This window comes from Haliaeetus leucocephalus, unplaced genomic scaffold, assembly GCF_000737465.1.
Source record: "Haliaeetus leucocephalus isolate CR32 unplaced genomic scaffold, Haliaeetus_leucocephalus-4.0 Scaffold406, whole genome shotgun sequence".
Classification (NCBI taxonomy): domain Eukaryota; kingdom Metazoa; phylum Chordata; class Aves; order Accipitriformes; family Accipitridae; genus Haliaeetus; species Haliaeetus leucocephalus.
This window is the reverse complement of record NW_010972842.1, coordinates 4936313-4958627: the sequence shown is the minus strand read 5'-3', so window position 1 is coordinate 4958627 and position 22315 is coordinate 4936313. Positions and strand designations below refer to the sequence as shown.

At 38.5% G+C, this 22315-nt stretch overlaps 1 protein-coding gene across 1 annotated transcript in view; it reads right to left on the bottom strand.

The window, feature by feature from the left end:
* The window catches only part of CNTN1 (contactin 1), a gene marked incomplete at its 5' end in the record, with an annotated part of 79498 nt that overhangs the window by 18346 nt on the left and 38837 nt on the right, over positions 1 to 22315 (bottom strand). Inside the window, 6 exon segments of the mRNA XM_010574053.1 lie at positions 2166 to 2322; positions 3444 to 3556; positions 5068 to 5254; positions 11517 to 11620; positions 15263 to 15497; positions 20919 to 20989. Of these exon segments, the coding sequence (XP_010572355.1) occupies positions 2166 to 2322; positions 3444 to 3556; positions 5068 to 5254; positions 11517 to 11620; positions 15263 to 15497; positions 20919 to 20989 (867 nt within the window).

Genomic DNA, 22315 nt, shown 5'->3' with positions numbered 1-22315 from the left:
CTGATCAGCGTTGGGGGGGTCAACGTTGTACTGACATGATGGTTCTGCTTCTAGTCCGGCAAGTAATCGATCAGCTGCTACCTAAAGGGTCTTTGCACCACACTGATGCTAGATGATTATGTATGATACAAAGATGACCTAAGACATGTCCTAAAGATAGCAGTTGCTTCAGCTTTTTTGCAGCTCATAAAATATGTTAAAAGTGATTCCCCCACAGTATGACAATATAACGCAACGTATGACAACTTTTGTAAAGTGGTTGACTTAGCACCCCAAGACATTCTCATGGAAAATGATACACACGATTAACACAGTGTATGCTAAATGGATTAAGAATTCAGTCACTGGCAGATTTCAAAACACAATTATTGAAGAACAGTCACACTGAATTTCTAGTGTAATTCCACAGTGAACAGTAGCAGACCGAATGCAATCCAATAATTTTCATCAAAACTAGAAGTAAACACATAAGGAACTGTGTACATGAACCAAAATGGCAAAGTAGTAAAGAGTAATGACAACAACACATTCATATAGAAATCCAGATAGCATGAGAACTTAAGCCATTCAAACCAACTGTGCTTTGCCGTAGCCATTATACACCAAGGAAAAAAGCAGACACGCCACACAGATCAGGATGGGATTCTGTATCCTGGAGAGCAGGGATTCCAGGAAGGATTTAGAGCTGGTGTTGGACAAACAAGATGAACACCATTTTATAGCTCAGTGCAGGGAAATAAATGGCTAATGAAAGCCTTTCGTGAATAATGCTGGGAGTAGTAAGTGTAGGGTGGCGAGACAATCTCTGCAGACAGCAGAGTTGAAACAGTGCATATAGTTAGTGTCTATGGTCCTAAAGGAATTCTCAGAAGTTGGAGAGATGAAGAGAAGAGGTATTGAAATTATTTAAGACCTGAAGAAAATGTTATCATGGAGAAATTCAAGGCGCTCAGTCTGTTTAGCATTTGATCAGTAACTTGACAGATATATATGCACATTTCTTAATGAGGAGAACATATCAGGCACAAAAAGACGCTTTAATCTAGACAAAAGCTATAAAAGGGAACAATGGCCAGACCCCCAAACAAAATAAATATAGAGAAAAAAAATAGGAAAAAAAAATGTCAACAGTGCAGGTGATTAACCATGAGAACAAAATATCTGGCAAATGATGGATTCTCCACCTCTAGATTCCATTTGATCAAGAGCGGAATAGATGGTTCATACAAACAAAAATGGTGATACCCAAGAGTTCACACTAGGTGATATAAACTGTATGTATTACTAAAAACCAGCAGATTGGAGGTCCACCCCTTTAGGAGTGGGCAGCTTCTTTCACAGTACACAGAAAATATAGCATTGGCATTGCTTTTTTTTAAAAGACACAACAACGGTTGCACTGACTGTGTGACAGGAATACTGTTCATGTTTAATCCTTACTCTTTCCCAAGTTCATTTCTTAATTAAAAAGACAAGAATACAATGCAAGTGTTTAAATCATAACCTTGGAAAGACACTATCCAAGTCCTTGATGTTTATTCATATGTTCTACTTCATACACTGTGTGCGAAGGCACTACTTAAATTACAAGACTAACAGGAAAGAGATGTACAGACCATGCCTGAGCTCTTATTTAGCATCAAAACTGAGCACAAGTTGAATCAGCCTGAGCCATGCTCCCTTCCCCTCTTTACCAATCAACCAGACCACTCTAAAGTTGAGCATGTTGCATTTCAGTTACTTTCCCCTCAGCAGCAGTTGACAAAGGAATAAGATACAGAGGCAACAAGTGCTAGGAACTATAGGATTATTGCAAGCTGACGTCTTGAGCCTGACGCCTGCATCATGTAGTTATGCTTGTAGGACCCTACTAGAAGTGGCAGCCTAACTGGGGGCACCAGTAGAAACAGTCTGATATTTGGAAGATTGGAAATGCTTCCAGGATTGAACTGGACTGCTGCTGAAGTGTCCTGTGTGCATTATGTCTTCAGAAATAAAATATTTTAAGATAAACTCTAATTCTCAGTGCAGTCACTGCTGAAGAGCTACCTCTCAAATTGTGGATGGGAATGGTGTGCCCATCTCTGGATAGTGTGCAAGAGGAAAATATTCAGTCCAAGATTTCCACGGAGTGTGGGAAAGGAGAAGGGAAGTTATCTGCTCACCTGAAATTTTTATTTGAGCTACTTCTCCATCTCCTCCTTCACTGTGTGCTCGGACCTCAACAACATATTCACCATCACTGGGGACTGGGACCTCTATTGTGTGCTTTCCAGTTGAAAACAACTTGCCTTCATGTTGTCCATCTGGTCTATAAAGTACCTAGAAAAGTCATAGTAAGTATAGTTATTGAAATGCTACATTTCCATGAAAACACAGTTACATTATGTACAGTCTGTCAATGAAAAAGCATTAGGTTTTTATTTATACATGAAGTCAATATATATCAAAACTTGGTGGCTGATACTACTTTTCCCATTTTTACATAGGGTGAATCTAGACAGGATGTTTCCTCATTGTTTTATCTATTATAAAACTATGCCTCCTTTTGAAAAATAATTTCAGCCCTTACATTTGAAATAAGTAATTAAATGATAGAGGATAATAATGCAGGGTGGCAAAAAGCATCAAATAAAAATCTGCGAACTCAGCTGGGTTTTCTGACATAAAATTTATTACCATTTTCATAAATGAAACAATTATTAATTTTATTATTAACTCTCAATGATGTTAAACTATTGCAAATGTGATGGTATATGTCTCGTGGGGCCTTTAGAAAAGATCCCCACCACTTCTGCAATCATCTCTGTGAAACACTGTCAGCAATTCCCAGGAAGCAGTTCAACTCTTCAAGCAAAATTTGAACATGTAAAATGTGATACTAGTTTTCTTACTGCCAAGCGAGCAGCAAAGTTAAACAGGAATTAATTTCTGAAGCTTTCTATACGCCCTATAGTTAGTATATACACTTGCTCTAGTTATAGAGTAATTGCATCTAACAAGGTTACATGTCCCTTCCCTTCCTGTACCTTCCCAGACTTTAAAGAACTCGTGTTCCAGGAACCGTGGCTCACATGGAGATGGGGAAGGAAAGCTGGACCAACGCGTACTGGTATAAGGAAAAACCATTTAAGTGTACAATATTTTTAAGAGTTATTTTTAGCCAATAGACAATAAATATAATCATATGGGAAAAGAGGTCGCTGCAGTCACTCAACTTTTCCATAATATGGCTTACTGCCCAAACGAATTTCAGTGGCCCACTGTTTTCTCATATTGACTAAGCCCACTGGCTTTGCCCTAAGCCTACTGGATGTCTGTGATCTCTGAGCACGATCCCTTCATCTTTAGCATGCAACCATGTTTAAGTCTGATTAGGTACAAAAATTCAATGCACCTCATGTAGCATACACAAAGACAAAAAAAATTTCCATAGATCATACTTTGTATCCTTCAACTGCAGACTCATTTGACATTGCCTTCACGTGATCCCAGGTGATGATGTACCTTGAACCAGATCTTACAGAACTGATAATTCTTGGGCGTTGGCTTGGAGCTGAAAAGCAACACATGTATAATGTACACATTAATGAGATTTCATAAACATTCAATGACATTTTTATTAAGACATGTAGAAATGTAAAAAGGGAAATTAGGCTGATCGTTACCTGATTAAGGGATAGTCTCCTTCCTGGAATGAACTGCTACAGCTCCAGCCAGGCAATTTTGGATGGCTTGTGCAGTGGCTGCTTTGTGGGTTTGCCTTTCTGTGTTGCCAGAATGGAAGTGGCCAACATTACCCTTCGCTATGTTGCTGACCATGTGTGTTTGCTGGCATGCAACTATGTTCAGAACCTCCCAGAAATGTGGCTTAAGTCATATTTATTCATTGAGCTTAAATATTTAATTAACCATTTAAAGGTATTTCTACAGCATTTAACTGAGTAGAAACAGGAGTACCCCACTGCAGAAACCATTAATTGTATTTCACACAATAAGCTTATAAAATGGAGTCTTATTCAACACAAATGAACCTTGCAGGTGCAAGTTGCACAATACAGTATTTACTGACAGAAATCCTCAAATTAGTTGTACATATTTTTAGCCCATATAAGTGTGTTTTAAACACACAAGATGTATTTCTTAATTGAACACTGCTCAGCGTATGTCAGTGCTAGGTATCATCATTAAGTCAGGAGCTATATTCAGAAATCTGTTATGGCGTGTGATTCAGATCACTCACTTTTCAAGGGTGCCTGATCCTGGCTCCCCCTCCTGCTAATGAAATGCAAATGGCAACTGGTCACTTTTTAATCATCAGCATACAATCCTTCTCGCTATGGATTAAACAGAAAGACAGTGTATAGCTGCCTAAGTAATGGCTGGTCTGAATTGTTCATCATTTGGAATATCACGTCCAGCTTTGGGCCTCCCAGTACTAAAAAGACTCTGGTAATCTGAAGTGAGTTCAGCAGAGGGCCACCGACCCGATGGGGAGCTGGAGCACTTGCCCTGTGAAGGGCGGGTGAGACAACTGGGCTCGTCCACCCTGGAGAAGAGACTGCTTTGGAGGGACCCAAGAACCTCCTGTCTGTTCTTACAGGGCGGTTACCAAGAAAAAGGATCCAGGCTCTTCAAAGTGGTACGGCAGGAGGACGAGTGACAAAAGGCACAAATTTGATTAAAAGAGACTCAGATTAGATGGTCAGAAAAAGTCAGGCAGTGGAACAGGTGTCCCAGAGAGGTTGTGCCGTCTCTGTTCTTGGAGGTTTTCAAGGTCCAACTGGACAAAGCCCTGAGCAACCTGATCTGAGCTTGTAGCTGACCCTCCTAGGAGCCTAAAATCTTAGTCTCCTTACAGCCTTTTGTAAGATAGCCACATTGTACATGGCAACAAAAAAGAGGAAGGAGAGCCTTAGTAGAAATTTTCAAAGAACCAATACCACATAAAGGGAGAATGTTGGGTATATGAATGAGAAGCCACATGTGAAAACATGACTGACATGATGCAACATGCAGTAATGAAGTACATGACATTATGCTCAGCCTAATGCTCCATTTACTTACGTGCTTTCCTGGTAATGATATCAATGGTTCTACTGGGAGGTCCATAACCTGCACTATTGAAGGCAGAAACATCTACATGGTAGCGAGTATTAGGCTTCAGGTTTTCCAATTTGGTTGAATATTCTTGATTGCTCACTTGTACCCGCTGTGCAGCTGCTTCTTTATCATGAGCAGCCCAGTAACGAATCTGTAAGCAAGCAAATTGAAGGATTAAATTTAACATATCTAGTCATAAAGAAAGTTTATAAAAACGATGTATGCTGGGTACTTCTATACTCTATACTCTGGGTAACAAGTGAGCTAAAAGAAACTAACAGCAATAGCACAGAATTCCTTCTGCAGGCTGTGATTTTAACCAAGTTGTACATCGACATAAAGAAATAGAAAGAAATTCAGATTTTACTATGAAACCTTTTCTCACAGTGGTTTAACTTGTTCTCAGCTAAGTCATTAGAAGTCTGGGAGGTGGACAATGCCTTCAAAGAACAAGACTATTTTCTTGTTGCTGTTTCTCCTGAGCATTTTACTCTGAACTTTAATATTGTTTTCCTACACTACAGTATAGACTAAACTCTGCTAATGTTTTTGCAATACTTTGTTTAAAATGTCTTACAAATTTAATCCTTTTGTACTTCTATCTAGGGAATGAGAAGTATTCGGTCATGTCATCTGTATGGGCAGGTCTAGACACATGTACTTAACCATTTTCTAAAGTTCTTTGGCTAAATTCAATCAGATATCATAGTACAATATGACATTTGTCCAAGTAGATGAGAAAGAACATGAAAATGCTTAAGCAGTGGGAAAAGCATCAATGGAAGCTTGTAACATCTTAAAATCCAAAGTCAAGTAACTGTACGTAGAAATTTTGTGAGGTTTTTTTTTTCCCAAGAAATTGTTCCATTTTGCTTTAATTCATTACACATTACAAAGCACCAGTTTAAAAGAGAGTAATTCCTATGGAGTGATGCCATTCCATAGGGTCCATCACATACGCAGGGTCCTATTCTGCATGGTCTTGTGAGATGCAAATGAGAGTAAACCACTGTCAGTCTCTGGGTTTTGTCTGGTTTATAACCATTTGCATAAGACTAAATTACTGCACTAACCTGAAAGAGTGGAAAGTCGTGCCTATTACATTTTGGGTTTGAGTGTTTTTTCTCTCAGCGTTTTTGCTCGGCTTCTGCCTGTCTCCATAATCATTTCTGGGTATGCTACATGAGGATCTTTTAAAATTTTTTAGGAAGGGGTTAATGTTGGTAATTTCAGGTTCCAAGAAAAATCTTGCTTTGTGAGATTTGACTGGTGACATCAGGTATCCTGTTATTTTATCTTTTAAACAGCACCAGCTTTAATCTTCTGTTCTGCTGACATTAGTTTTCCTTAGGAACTTCATTTAAGGAATAGATTAGGAGAGGAGATAGTTTGTCAAGGTGTTAATATCACAGTTCTCCTCTTTACAAATTATGGGTACAACCCTTGTTTGGCAAGGCTTTATTTTCTCTTGTTCATGTTTAAATTAAAACGTTTAATAGAAATATTTCTTTCTTTTACTTTCAGAGCACATACTGTGGCTGAAGGAGGAGAGGTGCAGTAGAGGATTTCTCTTCACCTACTTCAAACGCCTTTGGACACAGTAGCAGCCAGTATCACTACACAGAGGTTACTCTCATTTAAATACTGAAGTCTCTCATCAATGTTTGTTGCCTCAGTCTTGTCCATCAGCGTTAGAGGTGACTCATACTCTGATTATTATAAACGTGACAATATCTTAATGGCTTTTCTCACTCTTCCCTGGTGCAGAGAGAATCACATTGCATCTGCAGGCCCAGCTGGCTCCAATTTTTAAGTATAGCATGCACACTTGCCTTTCACCACTCACAAACAGGTAATTTTTAGTTATATAAATGTATGTCCTGCACAGTGTTTTGGAAGTTTAATCGACTAGCATCCTGAACATCAGTTTACTGTAATGTAGGCAGTCACACTCCTGAAATTCCCACTTATCAAGGTGGCTATTTTACTGAGTCAACAGCCTTTGCCCCAAAACGAGTGAGGAATGTGCACCCAATCCATCCTGGAGGCTTCTCCAGCAAGGTGGTAACCTCCGCTTAATGAATGGTTTCAAACTGGTGTGGATCTGAAACTGTCACAGTCACTTCAGCCGAAGGTCTGATTACGATCTTCAAGCCAGAATTTTTTCATATGTTTATAATTAACAAACTGTCGTAGGTAAACTGCTGCTGTTGAATGCAACCAGCTGTATACCACAAGCTGTTAACTAGGAGTGGCTGACTGAAGTGGGAGAGGGCGTGTAGGTCAGGAGCTAGAGGACATCATGTCTACCTCTGCCCCTAAGTTCAAACAAGTTTCTAGCCTGTAGCAAAGGGATGTCTGTGAAGTTCTAGGTGGCCAAAAGTTTATTAGCTACGACAGGACCAATGGTAGCTTTGTTGATATTAACTGGCCATTGAAGACTAATTAATTCATTTTTAGTATGTTCTATCATGTTAATTAAGTACCTGCTTTACCTAAAGACGGCAAACACTTTATGCGAAGCTTTTGTTAATCACGGGGCATATGCTGGGAGCCTTTGAATACCTCTGACTTGCAAAACTTTCTACAGTCCTACTGTTCATTTGCACTACAGTGACGCTAAGGGCGTAATATAACAAGTAATATACAGCATCAAACAAGACAAGCGAGAACAATGAATGAAAATGTAAATTACTTCACTGAGAGCATATTACAATTCAGGCAGAAGTAATATAATTTAAAAATTAAATTAAATTTAAATCCCAAATATTATTGTTCTTGGCTGCAATGTTGTGGACTTTACTCCTGTAGTGTGTGAGCTGTGTGTCACACACTCAGAATGTTCTTCTTTAGCTCTTCATTTAATATACAGTCTTATCTACATATTTGGATCATTGTAACTACTCTTGGAAAAGAAAAAATTTCAAGTAAGATGACTCCCTTGAGAGCTAAGAAGAAGTATTGTCTTCTTTATGCTATTTCTACATTTCTCTTCTCACTTATTATTTAAATAATTTTAAAGTCTCTTGAAATAACTTAGAAATTTCTTTCAGTCTCTTGCCTCTGTGGAAGTGATACCTAGAATTAAATGCCCCATTGCTTCAAGAAGTCACATTTCCCCACTCTGCTCAGTAGCCCCTCTCTCTTTTTCTTAAAGAGCTCTGCATTAACCTTGTTAGGATAATCCATAGGTAATGACCTCCCAGGGGACACAGGAGGGTATTTCGCCCCAGCTCTAGAGTTTTTTGTAGGCGATAAGCCAACAGTGATCTGTGGGAAGGAATGCCCTAGCCATGATGAATTAGTGCAGCCCTCCGTGCTGAAATCAGGGAAGAACACTCTCTTTCATGGTCCTCTCCTCTATTCAAATTTTAATATACTGAAATACATCAGAAGTTGTTTCTCTAAGTGTCATGAAACAACAGCTCTCATATTAATGAAATTTTTACATAGGAAAGACATAGAAAAGATACTTTACTCATACTAAGAATGAATGCTAATAGCATATTTCAGTAAACAAGGGACAATGGTGGTGAGTAGTGATAAATTTAACAAAATAAACGTATCTATTGGCATAGAAGCAGCAGGAAATATGAACAGTGTCTTTGGCATTGCACGCACTGAAGAGCTGTGGCTTTTAGCGGGCTATTGTAAGAACTCATAAATCTTAAATATTCTATATGGATGGAGATAGTTTTCATACTTTATCTCTTCTTTAAGTGTGAGCTGAGGATAATCCTCTGTAATGGCAAAATGTATCAGCTCACACTCATCACCATGAGGGCAGTCATCCTGACAGTATGCATTAGCGTCAAGAAAATCTGACTCCTCCTGGTGTGAAAAGTGTTGCGTCACAGGTGAAATACCTTCAAGTACTTTGCTCAGGGTACTCCCACCTCTTAACTCTAGCATTTAAAAGGTCACTTATGCAATTTTCAGGTAATAATAAAGACCAAAATGAAACTGAGAAGGTGGTCTAGTGAATGAGGGATTTTGCTAACCTGTGTTACAGCTGAGCAGTAATTAACAAATAAATATTGGATTATTTCTTGATGCCAATAGAGACAGAGCCTTCTAGGCATATTAGTTGGAATTTTATAATGTAGTTTGAGTGCTCCTTCTGCCACAACCTGTATTGTAACTTCACAAAAGGTATCTGTGGCCTTGACCTTCTGGAAGAGCCCTCTCTATTTTCGCCCTGTCCTATGGCTCCTTCAGGACTGATGGGAGATCTGATCTTCAGGAGCACAAGACTTTCCTTTTGCCCTCAGTGTAGAAGCACAGGCTTGCCCTCTGCTGCCTTCCCCTCTGCTAGAATGAGGCTGGTGATTGCTCTAGAGAAAAAGGCCTCAGAATTCACACCTTACTGAGCTCCATGGGGCAGTAATTCATGCCTAGCAGTCTGTTTATTGTGTAGCCAGATGGGAACTTTTTTCCACAGTTCTGATAACTAGAAGATTAGTTTAGTAAAAGAGAAAAAAAAGAGAAGAAATTCGTATTCTAATGCCACTGCTCACTGTACATATTCAAGCCAACCAGTTCACACCGGATTTGTGGAAGTGTAGTACCTCTTTAGGAATAAGTGGATGAAATTACACTCCAGCTATCAAACTAAGGCCACATCCCGCACATCTGTGTTCTGTGTAACAGAGCTCTCCACCCATTCCCAGGGTATCCCACCTTTCTTCAGAACAGCAGTTATTCTCTTTTCAGCCCAAAGACCCTCCATGCTTCTTTCTGACTTTTTTCTTTTTTTTATTGACTGTTCTGTGCATCCTGTTCTTTCCTGCTGAATCCTCTCCCCTCCCTTCTTCCCCTGATGTTCCCTGACAGCAACTCAGATGGCTTTATGTAAAATAAGGTAAAATTAAAAAGAAACGGCCCAAAGTGGGCTGCCTACGGCAACGTTCTCCCACCATCTTCTTTCCCCATTTATCCTCACTCCTCCAGCCTTCCTACCCCGTTCCCCACTACGACTCTCATCATCCACTGTCACGCTCTATCGCTGCTGCAATCCCAACCTCTCCCAGCGCTCCTTGTTCCTGCTCTCTCCACACCCCCACAAGTCCCGCGGCGTGTGCCTCCCGAGTTTCTGCTCTGCTTGTTCAGGATGCGCAGGCTTCGTGCCCAGTTTCTGCACGGACTGCCCAGCTCAGGAGCGCAACACTGCGACGTGGCGGGCTGACTCAGGCTCACAGGGCTGGGCACTCCACCCCGCTCTCACTTACGACCATGAATTTGTCCACGCTATTCTAGTTGCACAATCTCTACGAAACACCAAACCAGTGGGCTGCTTTAGTAAATTAGGACTTACTGTTGATGCCAGTGCCTTAATTTCAAACTCCAGTGTTTTCTGCTTGTAATTTTAAAACCTAATGTGTGTACTGTGTGGAATCAAGCTTTATACGGGACGCTATGCTAGTTCCTATTGAAATCTTCACTATGATCTTGTTACAGTACCCCAAAAGTATTACATAAATCTCATGGAGACAGAAACAGAGATCAGGAAATATAGAAACAAGTATTACTAATTAAACCAACATTTATTCATAGGTTTCAGTTATAAAAATACATTCTACGAGGTTACTCCACATTTGTATGTGCTCATTTTGGAACATAGAGACTACCATCAAGCAGTCGACAACTTAAATCACAAAGCAAGCCACTAACAAACTAAGGCCCAAATCCCTATTTTGCAGTGCCGCCAAAGTAAGCTGGCTGCACACTGCAGAGTTCGTCAGCATCCACTACACATGGATGTTAAGAATTCCCTGCTGGAGTATACGTGGCCATTTCTGGTTGTATCCACCCTGTGGCTGTTGTCATCTCTGTACAAGGACAAGAGCAATTTTTACTGGTAGTACCACTTAGTCCTGGACCAGATGAACATACCTTGAAGCTCTTTTTCACGTGGAGAATAGAAACCATGAACAAACCATCATTGTCTTGCACAATAGCACTGCCTCTGTTATACTGGATTCTGGGCACTTGTCACATAGTCCAACTTACTATAGGATTTGTGGGTGAATTATATTAAACTGCTGCTAATTTAGATGGGCCATGAGTTAGTTATAATTTCACTTTTGTGTTGACAATTACACCCAAAACTTAATTTCAGTATGTTTTGAGAAGGTAGAGACAGGCATTCAATTACATAACATAGGCAAGATTCTCTTATGAAATATGCCTTTTTTTCAGCTGAATAGTCAGCAGTACATTTGTTAGTATGTTGTAGTAATGAAGTACATAGCACAAAAAAGAACCTGTTTCTCAGGATGTGAAATCTGTACAGCAAATGACAACTAAAGAGACATGAACCCTAGGAGATAGAATGCTAGAGTAGGAATTATTCTTGCATTTAATGACTGAAATTAAATGAATGAGAAGATATACAGTGCCACCTCTAAACTCACCTGATATCCTTCCACAGATTTATCAGAAACATGGTGCCAAGAAACAGACATTTCAGAAGATGACAAAACTTTTACGCTCACATCTGTAGGTATTTCAGTTGGAGCTGGAAGATGAAACACATGTTAAACATCCCATCTCATCCAGTGATACTGTTATACTTGCTTACAGGGGCTCTTCTCACTGCAGTATTTTGTATTATTTTCTTGGTGTCAGGAAGCCAAGTGTGTTAGTCTTTAATCTGGTTTTACTTGAACTTTACTTTAAATTCAGTGATGATCTGTACGGGAAATGACTCTATAATAACAAAGCACTGATCCTATTACTTGGCTCAGACTATGTATTTTTATGCTTCAATAGATTCCATGCTGAAATTTCTGTAAATTATAAACAGGCTTTGATAAACAGAATGAAGCATCCAGTGATCTCTTACTAAATTGGGCAGCAGCTCACAGATTATATACATCAGATTTTTTAAGCTAGTTACACACAAATATTCACTTAGTCGTGATGATACAAAGTTTTTAGAAGACTAGATATTAGATATAGACCTGGCTAGTGGCACATACAAACTTGAACATAGGTGAGAAATAATCCAAGAGCACCCTTTTATCAGGCATACATCACACAGTTGATTTTGCTTGTGTTCTTAGTTCTGGACAGCAGCCAACATAGAACACAGACCATTATAATGTGATAGGCTTTTATTCAGGGCTAAAAATACTAAGTTCTAGTTTCATTATAAGAAGCTGTTAATTTCACTGCTGCTTGTATTTTAAGTGAGGTAAGGAATTTAAAAAGGTATGAACTTAGCAATGTCTATAAAAGATAAAGTTTTCCAAGCTAAGAACAGTTCTCTGTCATGAATCTTTTGAAACAAGTTGCAACAGACAGGCATGGCAGCCTGAGCTGAGGAAAGCTTTCATATACTTAATCTTCCAACTGGGCATCCAGTCAACTATGCATCAAAACAGCCACTGTTAAGAAAAAAATCAGTTACATCTCTCATGAAAAGTAACCAAGGTAACAAAATAATCTTATATGCAAAGTTACCTTTTGTAATTGTCTTTCAATGACTGTTAATAATGCAAATGTATAATTAAAAAATGATACATTATTGCAAAATTGTTTTCACAATGACAGGAATTTAGATAAGCAAGAGGCCTGTGCACTCATTACTAGCAATCATTACTTGCTACTAGCAATGGCAGGTATGACTAGTAGTTGTCAGATATGGAACTTGGATTAAAACATGTGGGAACACAGAAATTCCCCAGTCACTAAAGCGAATAAAGATGCCCACAGTTCTAACTAGACAGACATAGATATATTACAAAATCCACAAATTAGTGGAAATGCTGTCATTATATTTATGTATGTATGCGTATTTATACATATCCATATGGAATGCTGTATGACCATATTGCTTTGAAATCTCACTAATACCTTTGAGAAGTTGTGTTGTCTGACAGTAGTAATATCACTTGCTGATTCAGAGGTACAGAAGTTCAGGTGGAATAGATGTGATCATCTAATCTATTCCCAAATCACTGTCAGACTCTTCTCCGTTATATCAATTACAGAATTTGCCAAGATGTTTCATATTGAAAAGTTCCAACTGCCAGGGATTTTGCTGATACAGTACTCTAAAGAATATTTCATCTGCTTATGCTTGTTTATGAGCTCCAAATAATTTATATCCCTATTTGGCATTTGTGTTCTGTAAATATTTTGCAGTCTCTCCTGAGCCAGAAAGATGACATCAGCTGCTTTTCTCCAGTCTTCTAATTCAGTAATTCTACCAACTAAAGAAGCAATCACATGGGCCTCACAATATGTTCTCTTCACTGAAAACATACTGGCCATCACACAATTATCTTCTAAGCGCAACTATACCAAGTTAAGGCTGGGAGCCAGTAAGCATGCTACAAGGTATGGAGGTGACTTTGTATAAGTCCTGATATCAGCAGAAAACTGCAGAATGCTCTTTGGACTAACTTCCATTACACTTACTGGAAAAATTCCTTCTAACCCACCCTGCAGTTCCTGGATTTGATATGGTCAGTACTCAGGGTCGTAGCTCTGCATAGGAGCTGTGAGCACTACTGGTAAGGTTTGGAGCACCGTGAATTTGACTGTTTTGGCGACTCTTGTGCTTGAAATCAAAGAAAAGAAGTAGGTTCACTGAGCTTCTATTCCTTTTGCTGCCCACATCTGGCATCGTTCAACCACAAGTATTTCTATCAAGTGTCTGGACATTGCTAAAGTCTATGTTAGGACATCAGCAGCCACCGAAAAGACTTCTTTATCTGGAAGCTGGCACTACTGCACATTTGCTTTTCCTCTGTCTTTTGGAGCTCCTAGGGTCTGCCATGTCTCTGAACTTAGAAAGCTATACAAACACACTGCTATCTCTGACATGGTTAGTATAATCTTAATATAAACATGTGGGAGCTTATCAGTCAGCTGTCGATAATGTCTCTGAAAAAGAATGGATACTGAAATGTTAACTGGCAGATATGGCTTTTACTACATCATAGCTATTTACTAACTCATTTATACAATTGCAAAAACAACCATTCTGTTGCTGCAGCAGCTGCTGAAGATGATATCCTAAGGTACACTTCTCTGAGAAAAAGGATTAGAATTAGCCTCTTCAGATAGCTAAGTGTTGCTAGCTTGAACTATTGTAAGAAACAAAAGGACTATTTTATCTTTTCTATGTGTGTGGGCGATTTGTGTGCAAAGCTCCCATTAGTGCTAATGGGAATCATGAACATAAATCTCCTATAAAGTACACAGAGTAAAGAACAGAGTCGGAAGTGTGAGAATGTGGCCTTGTTATCATATGCCTCCTTTTGGCTCTTTGGTCTGGATCTGTTGACTTTGTGAAGGAGATTCTGCTCTACGGAAAGAAAAATATGAGCAGTTCTTTGGGTTTCTGGCAGAAATTAATAAACCACATTTTTTTAAAACAGGCTTGAGTGATTATGTTGCAATTAGGATGTTGTATATATTTCTTCTGATTTAAGGTAGACCTTCTTCTAGTCCTTTCTCTCTCCCACTAAGTTTGGAAATGTCATTTAAACTTCAATCCTAAAGATAATAGGAAATGTGAAATAATTCCAGTAAGAATTAAGAAAAAGATTTTAGTGAAGTGTCAAAGAGTTTTTCACTAAATTATTCACTTGCTAGATCTAACTTCCAAACCAGAATAAAGAATGTGGCACAGATAATTTATATCAGACTCTGAACATGCTGGAAATATAACTTGATGCAACTGAACTACCATTCCTTCACAATTTGGGGCTAAATTCTGATACTGATCTACTAGAATAATAGGCTTTAGCGTGGTCTGTTAAGAAGAAAAAAATACACTCATGTCAAATACATGTATTAAGACCACAGAGACATTGCTGGATAACGATGTAAATGTTTTAGGTGACCAATTATGAAGATCAGAATTTCTTTTTTTAAATCCTTTAACAAGCGGTGTGAAGAATCTCGAATGCTTCTGTGTATTGCTCATTGACAGCAAGTACAACCAAGTGCCCTGCATCACATAGAAAGCGGAGTGTGAAGTTGTTTATTCAGAACAAACTACAAGTGTTTTGTGAGGGCAATATAGCCCCTCCTTGCTGAAGGTGTATGTTGCTATATAAATCAGTGTGAAGGACCAGGTTCTCTCTACTGATGGTAGCGCTGATCTGGACCCTCAGTGTAAAACTTATCTGGAACCTTTACTCACCATCTTGTGCTGAATAAATGACAGCAGTGAGACTGAATGGTCCATCCCCTTTGTTGTTAAAAGCTTTCACTTTTACTTGATACTGGGTTGAAGGTGGCATTGATTCATCCTTGTGGACATACCGGCCAATTTCAGGATTAGTAACTGTAACTCTTCTCCATTCTTTCTCACCAAATGGCTTGAAAGCCACTATATAACCAAAGTTATTGCCATAGTGGTATTCTCTTGACAAAGGCTAAAGAGGCAAAAGATAAAACATTAATTTTTGTAGCCAACTAAACAAATGGATCTCTAATGAAAAATAAATAATACAGAAAGCATTGATACCCACATTGTAAAAACACTGAACTGAAGTTCCATTTTCTCCTGGTTTGCTTCTATGATTTGCTCCCACCCCCTTTAAAAATATACTATCAAATCAGTGGATCTGCTACTAAAACATTTTAAGATCTTGTTCCTCATCCAAACTCAGTGCAAGGCACATCACGTTATCTCCTACAGAAAGAAACCAAGAATGATTGTGTACTAAAAGTGTTGTCAACTGTAGCTAACAAAAAATGTTTCTTAAGGAGTAAGCGACAGTGGATATGTAACACAGATACGCTATGCAAGTATACGGGTCCATGTGCATCTGTGTAGATAGATATTCCCGTAAAACAGAGAGAGAGAAGAGAAAATTTACGTGGCCGGTCCAAATTATATTAATTTACAGAAAGTTGGTCACCTAGGCAACTGGCACAGCTGATTAAGATGGACACATTCAAAGAATGATTCATCCTACCACTTTTCACTGATGATGGAGGGGGTCCAGTTGCTGGTTGAGACTATCTACCTAGCTTCTAAGTGGTAAAAGTTTAAGTGAAATGACTGACTCCCACTTTCAGCATGAGCATTAAAGGTATCTATCCAAAATAGTTCTTAAAACTAGAGCTGATTTCCTATAACTAGGGATACTGGAAAATTTAAAATTATGGACCACAATCTGCTATAATGAATTTTGCTTCATTTACCAAAGCTCTACACTCAGTGATCCCTCCTCAGTCCACAGAGCCTTTACCACAACTATTAGACAGTGCACCCAACGGGACAAAATCAGGTCATTCATCAGTGCATCTGAAGGCTGACCAGAAGCATCCTTTGAAAATAAACTTCCTGCACTACCTTTTCCCCTTCTGTAAGCCTCACAGTGATGAAATAGCTTATCTTGAAGTAAAGGTCCTGGAGCAGTGCAACAGAGAGTAATTATTCTCTTTAGGTGTTTGCCCACTACTGTAGCACTTCAGCCAATATGTGTGGAGATACTCTGCGCAAGGATTTATGAAACTTAGATGTTAATAGTGGAACAAGTCAAAAAAACCCCTAGCTCATAAATTTTGGTGTTTGTATTTGTTTGAAGCTAGAATGAAACTCCAAAGATTCTGTGAGAAAGAAAATTCAGGTGAAAACTCACCGAATTTTTGGAACAAGAGAAACATTTAAGTTTTGACTTCAGAAACATAACACATGGATTAGAACACTAGTATACATAATAGAACAAGAAAAAAATTAAGGCAAACACAGACGTCGGAACTCAAAATTTGAAAAAACATCTGATAAGGACAGATGAACAATGATGGAACTTCTTTTCTTCATGACAAAGCTTCCAAGAAATGTACAGAATCAGACCAAAGGCTGGGACTTCTGACTTTACTCAGCTTAAGGTTCACTGACCCCTCTCCCGGGTGTACCAGCTATCAGATCCCATTGTATCCTGTTTTCTCTGTTGCTGCTGTAAAGTTTCACCACTCTGCAACATCAATGCTAAAGTCACAAGAACAACAGTGCAGCAATACTAAAAGCAGGCAGCCTTCAGCTGGCTGAGGACAGAAAGCTGGTTCTAGATGAAGCTCCCTAGACACCAGTGCTTCAGCACGGGACCATCACTGGATACAGGCAAAAAGCAGCTGTGGGAGTCAGGCCCAGAATCCAACAGGATTTACCATCTGTAGAGTTCAGTAATGAGCAGGTTTCCTCTTGCTTGCTGTTCTTTTTTCCCCATACTTAACTGCATCTCTAGCAGAACAGTGGCTCAGTTCAATCAAATACTGGAAAGTAGCCTTGGCACACCATGACTAGGGTTAGGAGACCCTTCTAGAACATGGGATATGTACGGACAATCTTCCGGACTAAGCGCCTCTTGCTTCTTGAGTGGTTACTCTAACCATGACTCCATGTTGCAGAAGACACCTGACTGATGCAGCTGACTGCAGGTCTCTACATACATAACTTCTTTGGCTTTTCTGGGGGACATAGGTGAAATGCCGATGTATGTAAAATCTGGATTATAATTGAGCTTTAGACGGTGGAAAGATACCCATCTACCTACAACATGACTTCTGAGAACACATGAATGACTTAAGCATAATTGGTAATTAAGATGACTGCCAACAGATAAAATTTGAGAAACTCCTCACGCCAAAAAGGAGATGGATATTTGGTCTCTAGTTGTGACGCTAACCACAAGGCACCGGGTGAAGACTCTAACTACAGATCAGCTATGAAAAAAAACCCCAAAACTCCAAACCTGGATAATCTATTTCATGTGCTTAATTTTTTGTGTGTCAGGCATATTCTGAGTGTACCTATTGGATGACGTATAACACATGCCTTAGCTTGTTTTCTACCTCAGGTCTGACTAGACATCAGGTGAAAACTGGATGCCTAGTTTCCCAGAACAGCTAACGTACCTTTGTGTACCTAAGTTTAGATTCACAGGCAACCTTGCAATTCAAAAAGTAGAAGATTTCACAGACTGGATCACGTTCAATAGCTCGTCTTCTGAATCTACCATTGTATGTAGCTGCTTAAAATAAACCAGAATCATATCTCATATGCCAAAGTAAGCGGCCTGGATGCAGCCCTAGTCTCAGAATGGTTTTCAGCCAGAGCAAACTTTAGAAAGCCAGGACTGGCATTTAAAAATTATATTCTGGAAAGTCTTAAAATAAAACATTGCAAGCAGCTTGCCCTCCAATGGCTGCACATAATAAGTAGATATAAGTAGCTGAATAGTTTGTAGTATCCACTAAAAACTTTGAAAAACAAAATGGAAGATGAAAAAACACATGGGGAAAAATGAGGAAGAATGGGCATGCCACTCCTAGCTCTCTTTCTCAGTTCTTCTTTCAAAACAAGACTCAGAAGAGCTTTGATTGCATCTCTGGCTGTCTCATTCAACCTGGGCTTATGAATCATAACAAAAGCTGAAAGGGGGTTGGCAGCAACATGTGAACCTGCCATACATTTTGTTCTTCTCTTCTTAATTAAGGACTATTTTGAGTAGTGTATGCAAATGTCAGCACATTTTGGGGAATCAATATACACCTTTATCTTAGCCTTACAGATAGATATATTGTTGTCTGTCAGACAGGCTCTGTAAATCTAATGCCTCTACTCAAAAACACTTGCTAGCCATAGTAGTGGAAGATTCTTGGGAAGTAAATATTTGAAACAATGCTTAATTTGTCTGACTAAATGAGCTACTCATTACAGAACAGATGTAAAAAGCATGGCATTAGGTAAGAGAAATAATTGGATTATAAATCTACTTGGGCATATAGGAAAGACTGAAATGATCTTGTACTTCAGATCTTGGATTAGTCACTATTCTCCTGGTTATAATTTTCTTTTTTTAATTTGATCACAGCTGAGTTTTCACTGTATTGAAAATGCCACAAGTATGGCTCTTTACATGCAATGCAAGAAGTAGCTCTGTAGTTTGTTAAAGTTTTTATAAGACAGCACTTGTGAAGAAATAACAAAATAATCTAGGTCTTGTGCAACTGTCCATTGCATGTGTTCTTATTTGACTTTTGCTTTTCAAAAATAAATAAAGATCAGAATCAAACCCATTAGGATACATCTAATTCCTAACCTATTGTTAGTGGAATGAAGAAATAACCTTTTCAATATATTTTAACAGAAGTGTAGTTCTTCCTTTTTCAGAAACTTAGAAATTTTTTCTTTAGGTAAATTCATTGCTAAAATACTTAGGAAGACTGAGTAAATATTTTGAATTGAATTAAAACCAAACCAAAACAGGAAAGCCCAAATGTGTTAGCCCAAACACATGGCTGACTATTTCTGTGTCATACTTCAGAACTTTTCCAAAGAGGTATGATCAACCTTAAGTACAAAAAGAAAGAAATATGCGTATGAATTAAAATTTGTACATTCATAAGGAGGATCCCTATACAACAATGACAAAGTTGCTGTTGGAATTATGTCATCTTTATATCACTTCCCACAAGAAAAAGCAGTCTTCATAGAGGTAAATAAGCTGCTACATCTGATACAAACTATTCCCCAAAAGACAAAAATGGTGTAATGTGCCTTATGTGCCTCATAGCTATATGAAGGTGAACAGAGAGGTCATTAGCAAGATAGACTTGGTAATTTTTTCAAGCATAACATTTAATCACCTTTCTTTGCCAGAGGTAATGCTTCTGTAACTCTGTTTTTGCTGGATACTGATAGGCTCTGACATGACTCAGATAGGCTTTTTTTGCTTTATTTCTCCTCCCTAGCTTTCCCAAATACCCTTCAGAAGACTTCAACTCTCTCTTCCATGTAACTTTTGCCTACACAACAGCTTTGCTTATAAATTCTTATGCTCTCTTGTTCTGGGGTTTGCTTTCTTCCTATCTTCCTCTCTTTTCCCTTCTTCCCTGTTTTCAGAAGCATTTTTTTCCCCACAGTATAGGTAAATTTTAAAAACCATTGCTTCAATACCAGAACGAAGAGAGCATTTATAAATATAGCTATATATACAAGACTTTTTAAAGACAAAATATCATGAACTGAATACCTACAGTACATGAGAGAGATTAAATTTTAAAAAGACTGTGCTTACTGAAAAGCTTCTTTGATAACGCTGTAATTTTTTTAACTTTTCATTGCATTATTTTTGTGATTAACATTTTATCTCTGTCCCTTTCTCCGTTCTTTATTTTGCTTAATACATAATCATTAAAGAAAAATTAATGGCTTGGAGGAAAAGAGCAACAATATCAGTACGTGGATCTCAATGAACGGCTAAATTGTGGCATGAGGCAACATTGTTTTGTATTACCAGTCACACTACCAAAAAATAAAACTTATAAAATGTCAATAGACAAGAATTTCCTTAAAACTCCAGTTAATAATTATGACAGGCTAGTTTATAGAATGGCAATGTATTTTCTTTTTTTTTTATAGCCTGTAAATCTGTGCACAGCACATTGAAGTCATAATTAAGCTGTTATACTTTTAGTTGTAGTAATCTGAGTGCTATTCAGATTGTAACAGAAAAAGGCTCAAAGAAAGATACAATATGCAGAATTTTCAAATGCAGTTACATCAATGACTTATCATAGTCAGTATGTGTTTCAATCTCTTTGAAACATACTCCGAGAATGTTTTAGATCATATCTTAGAAACGTCCAATACAAAACCATCTAAAATATTGTCTTCCTCATTCCTTTTTACATATTTTTATGAGAAAAGTCTGAAAACCTGAATATACTGTGTACAAATCCTGCTCTCACAGGAGCCAGTGACAAACCATCCACGGGTTTCAGGAGGAGGAGATCAGACACAAGGAAGTAAAGGTTTCGTGCCATGTCGGTGCAATACCTACCATCCATGTTATTGTCAGCTCTCGATTGCTCCCCCCGCCTCCTCCGACATCAGAAGGAGCCACATTAGGAGCTAGAAAAATAGAAGAGACAAGAAAAATGACTACGAAGTATGCAGTCAGTAAAAATATCACTATTTACTTTTTCTTTTACCAGCAGGGCCAATGAGCACACGTGGCACACACAATTAAAATAATGATAGTCTGTAATAGCTGTGAGAGTCTGCGGTCTTGCCAAGACTAATGTATAGCTACTGCTGCAGGAACCATGCCAGTTCTAACTATAGCTAGCAATCATTCTTCTTTTCAACCATATTCTCTACAAATATTTAATTGAATATTCAGAAACGGAACACTCCTCATAGGTCTTAAGAAAAGCACTGTGTGTTGTGCTTGTGCTTCCTCAGACGTTGACATGCCAAAGGCTCAAGCACCCAGGACTTGCACATGTATTTACCTTAACAGACTGTGGTTAGTTCCATCACTTCAAGATATTTACTCACAATGTGTACTGTTAAACCCATGGATATATATCTGAAGCACTGGCATCCTAATCCTATTCTAGATTAGTGGCGCATGTCTTCTTGATTGGCATGTTCAGAATGGGTAGATGTTCAGAAGCAAAGCTGGCATAGCACTTACTGTATTTTACACTGATATTGTGTGTGATGAAATAAAAACTGTTGAGCTATCATCAGTGCACAGCTGACTGGTAAAGCAGGATACCCTGAAGGACTCTATTACAAATCAGTCCTGTATTCTCATTTCTGTAAGACTCTTTGCACTAAGTGTGAGGATTCTATTGCTATCCCTCTACGGTGTTTGTGTATTTATTTGCTGTCACTCAATACTAAGGACACACAAAGTACCACTGAAAACTTAGGCAATGATGGCCTATCTATAGTGCGTTAAACATGCCCCAGGTGACCATGCATTAACTACATGTCATATCTACATGAACATGTTCTTTGTGTTAAGAATTCTTGTACGATCAGGCATTTTCTCCACTAATCAGTGAATGTCACAAGATAGTAAGGGGATAATTCCTAAGTGCTCTCCTACTAATTAAGATGTTTGCTGAGGCCTTCTCTGAGGGTCAGCTGAGGAGAAATACAAAGCAGATAAGAATTAATGTTTCCAGAAAGGATAAAAATATATAGCAATAAATTTGAAATTGAAATCAGCATGAAATTCAGTGCATGACTGGTGTTATTTATTTCAGGCCTTCCAGAAAACAAATTAGTGGAGAGTGAGACTAAACACACATATCATGACAATTCGAGAGGAAGCTTGACTTATTACTTGACCTTGTTATTACTGAAATACACAGTAGTCACACTATCTATTATAAGCATATAACTTCAGTGCTAAGTTAGAAGCAGAGGTTTGCTAGAATGCTT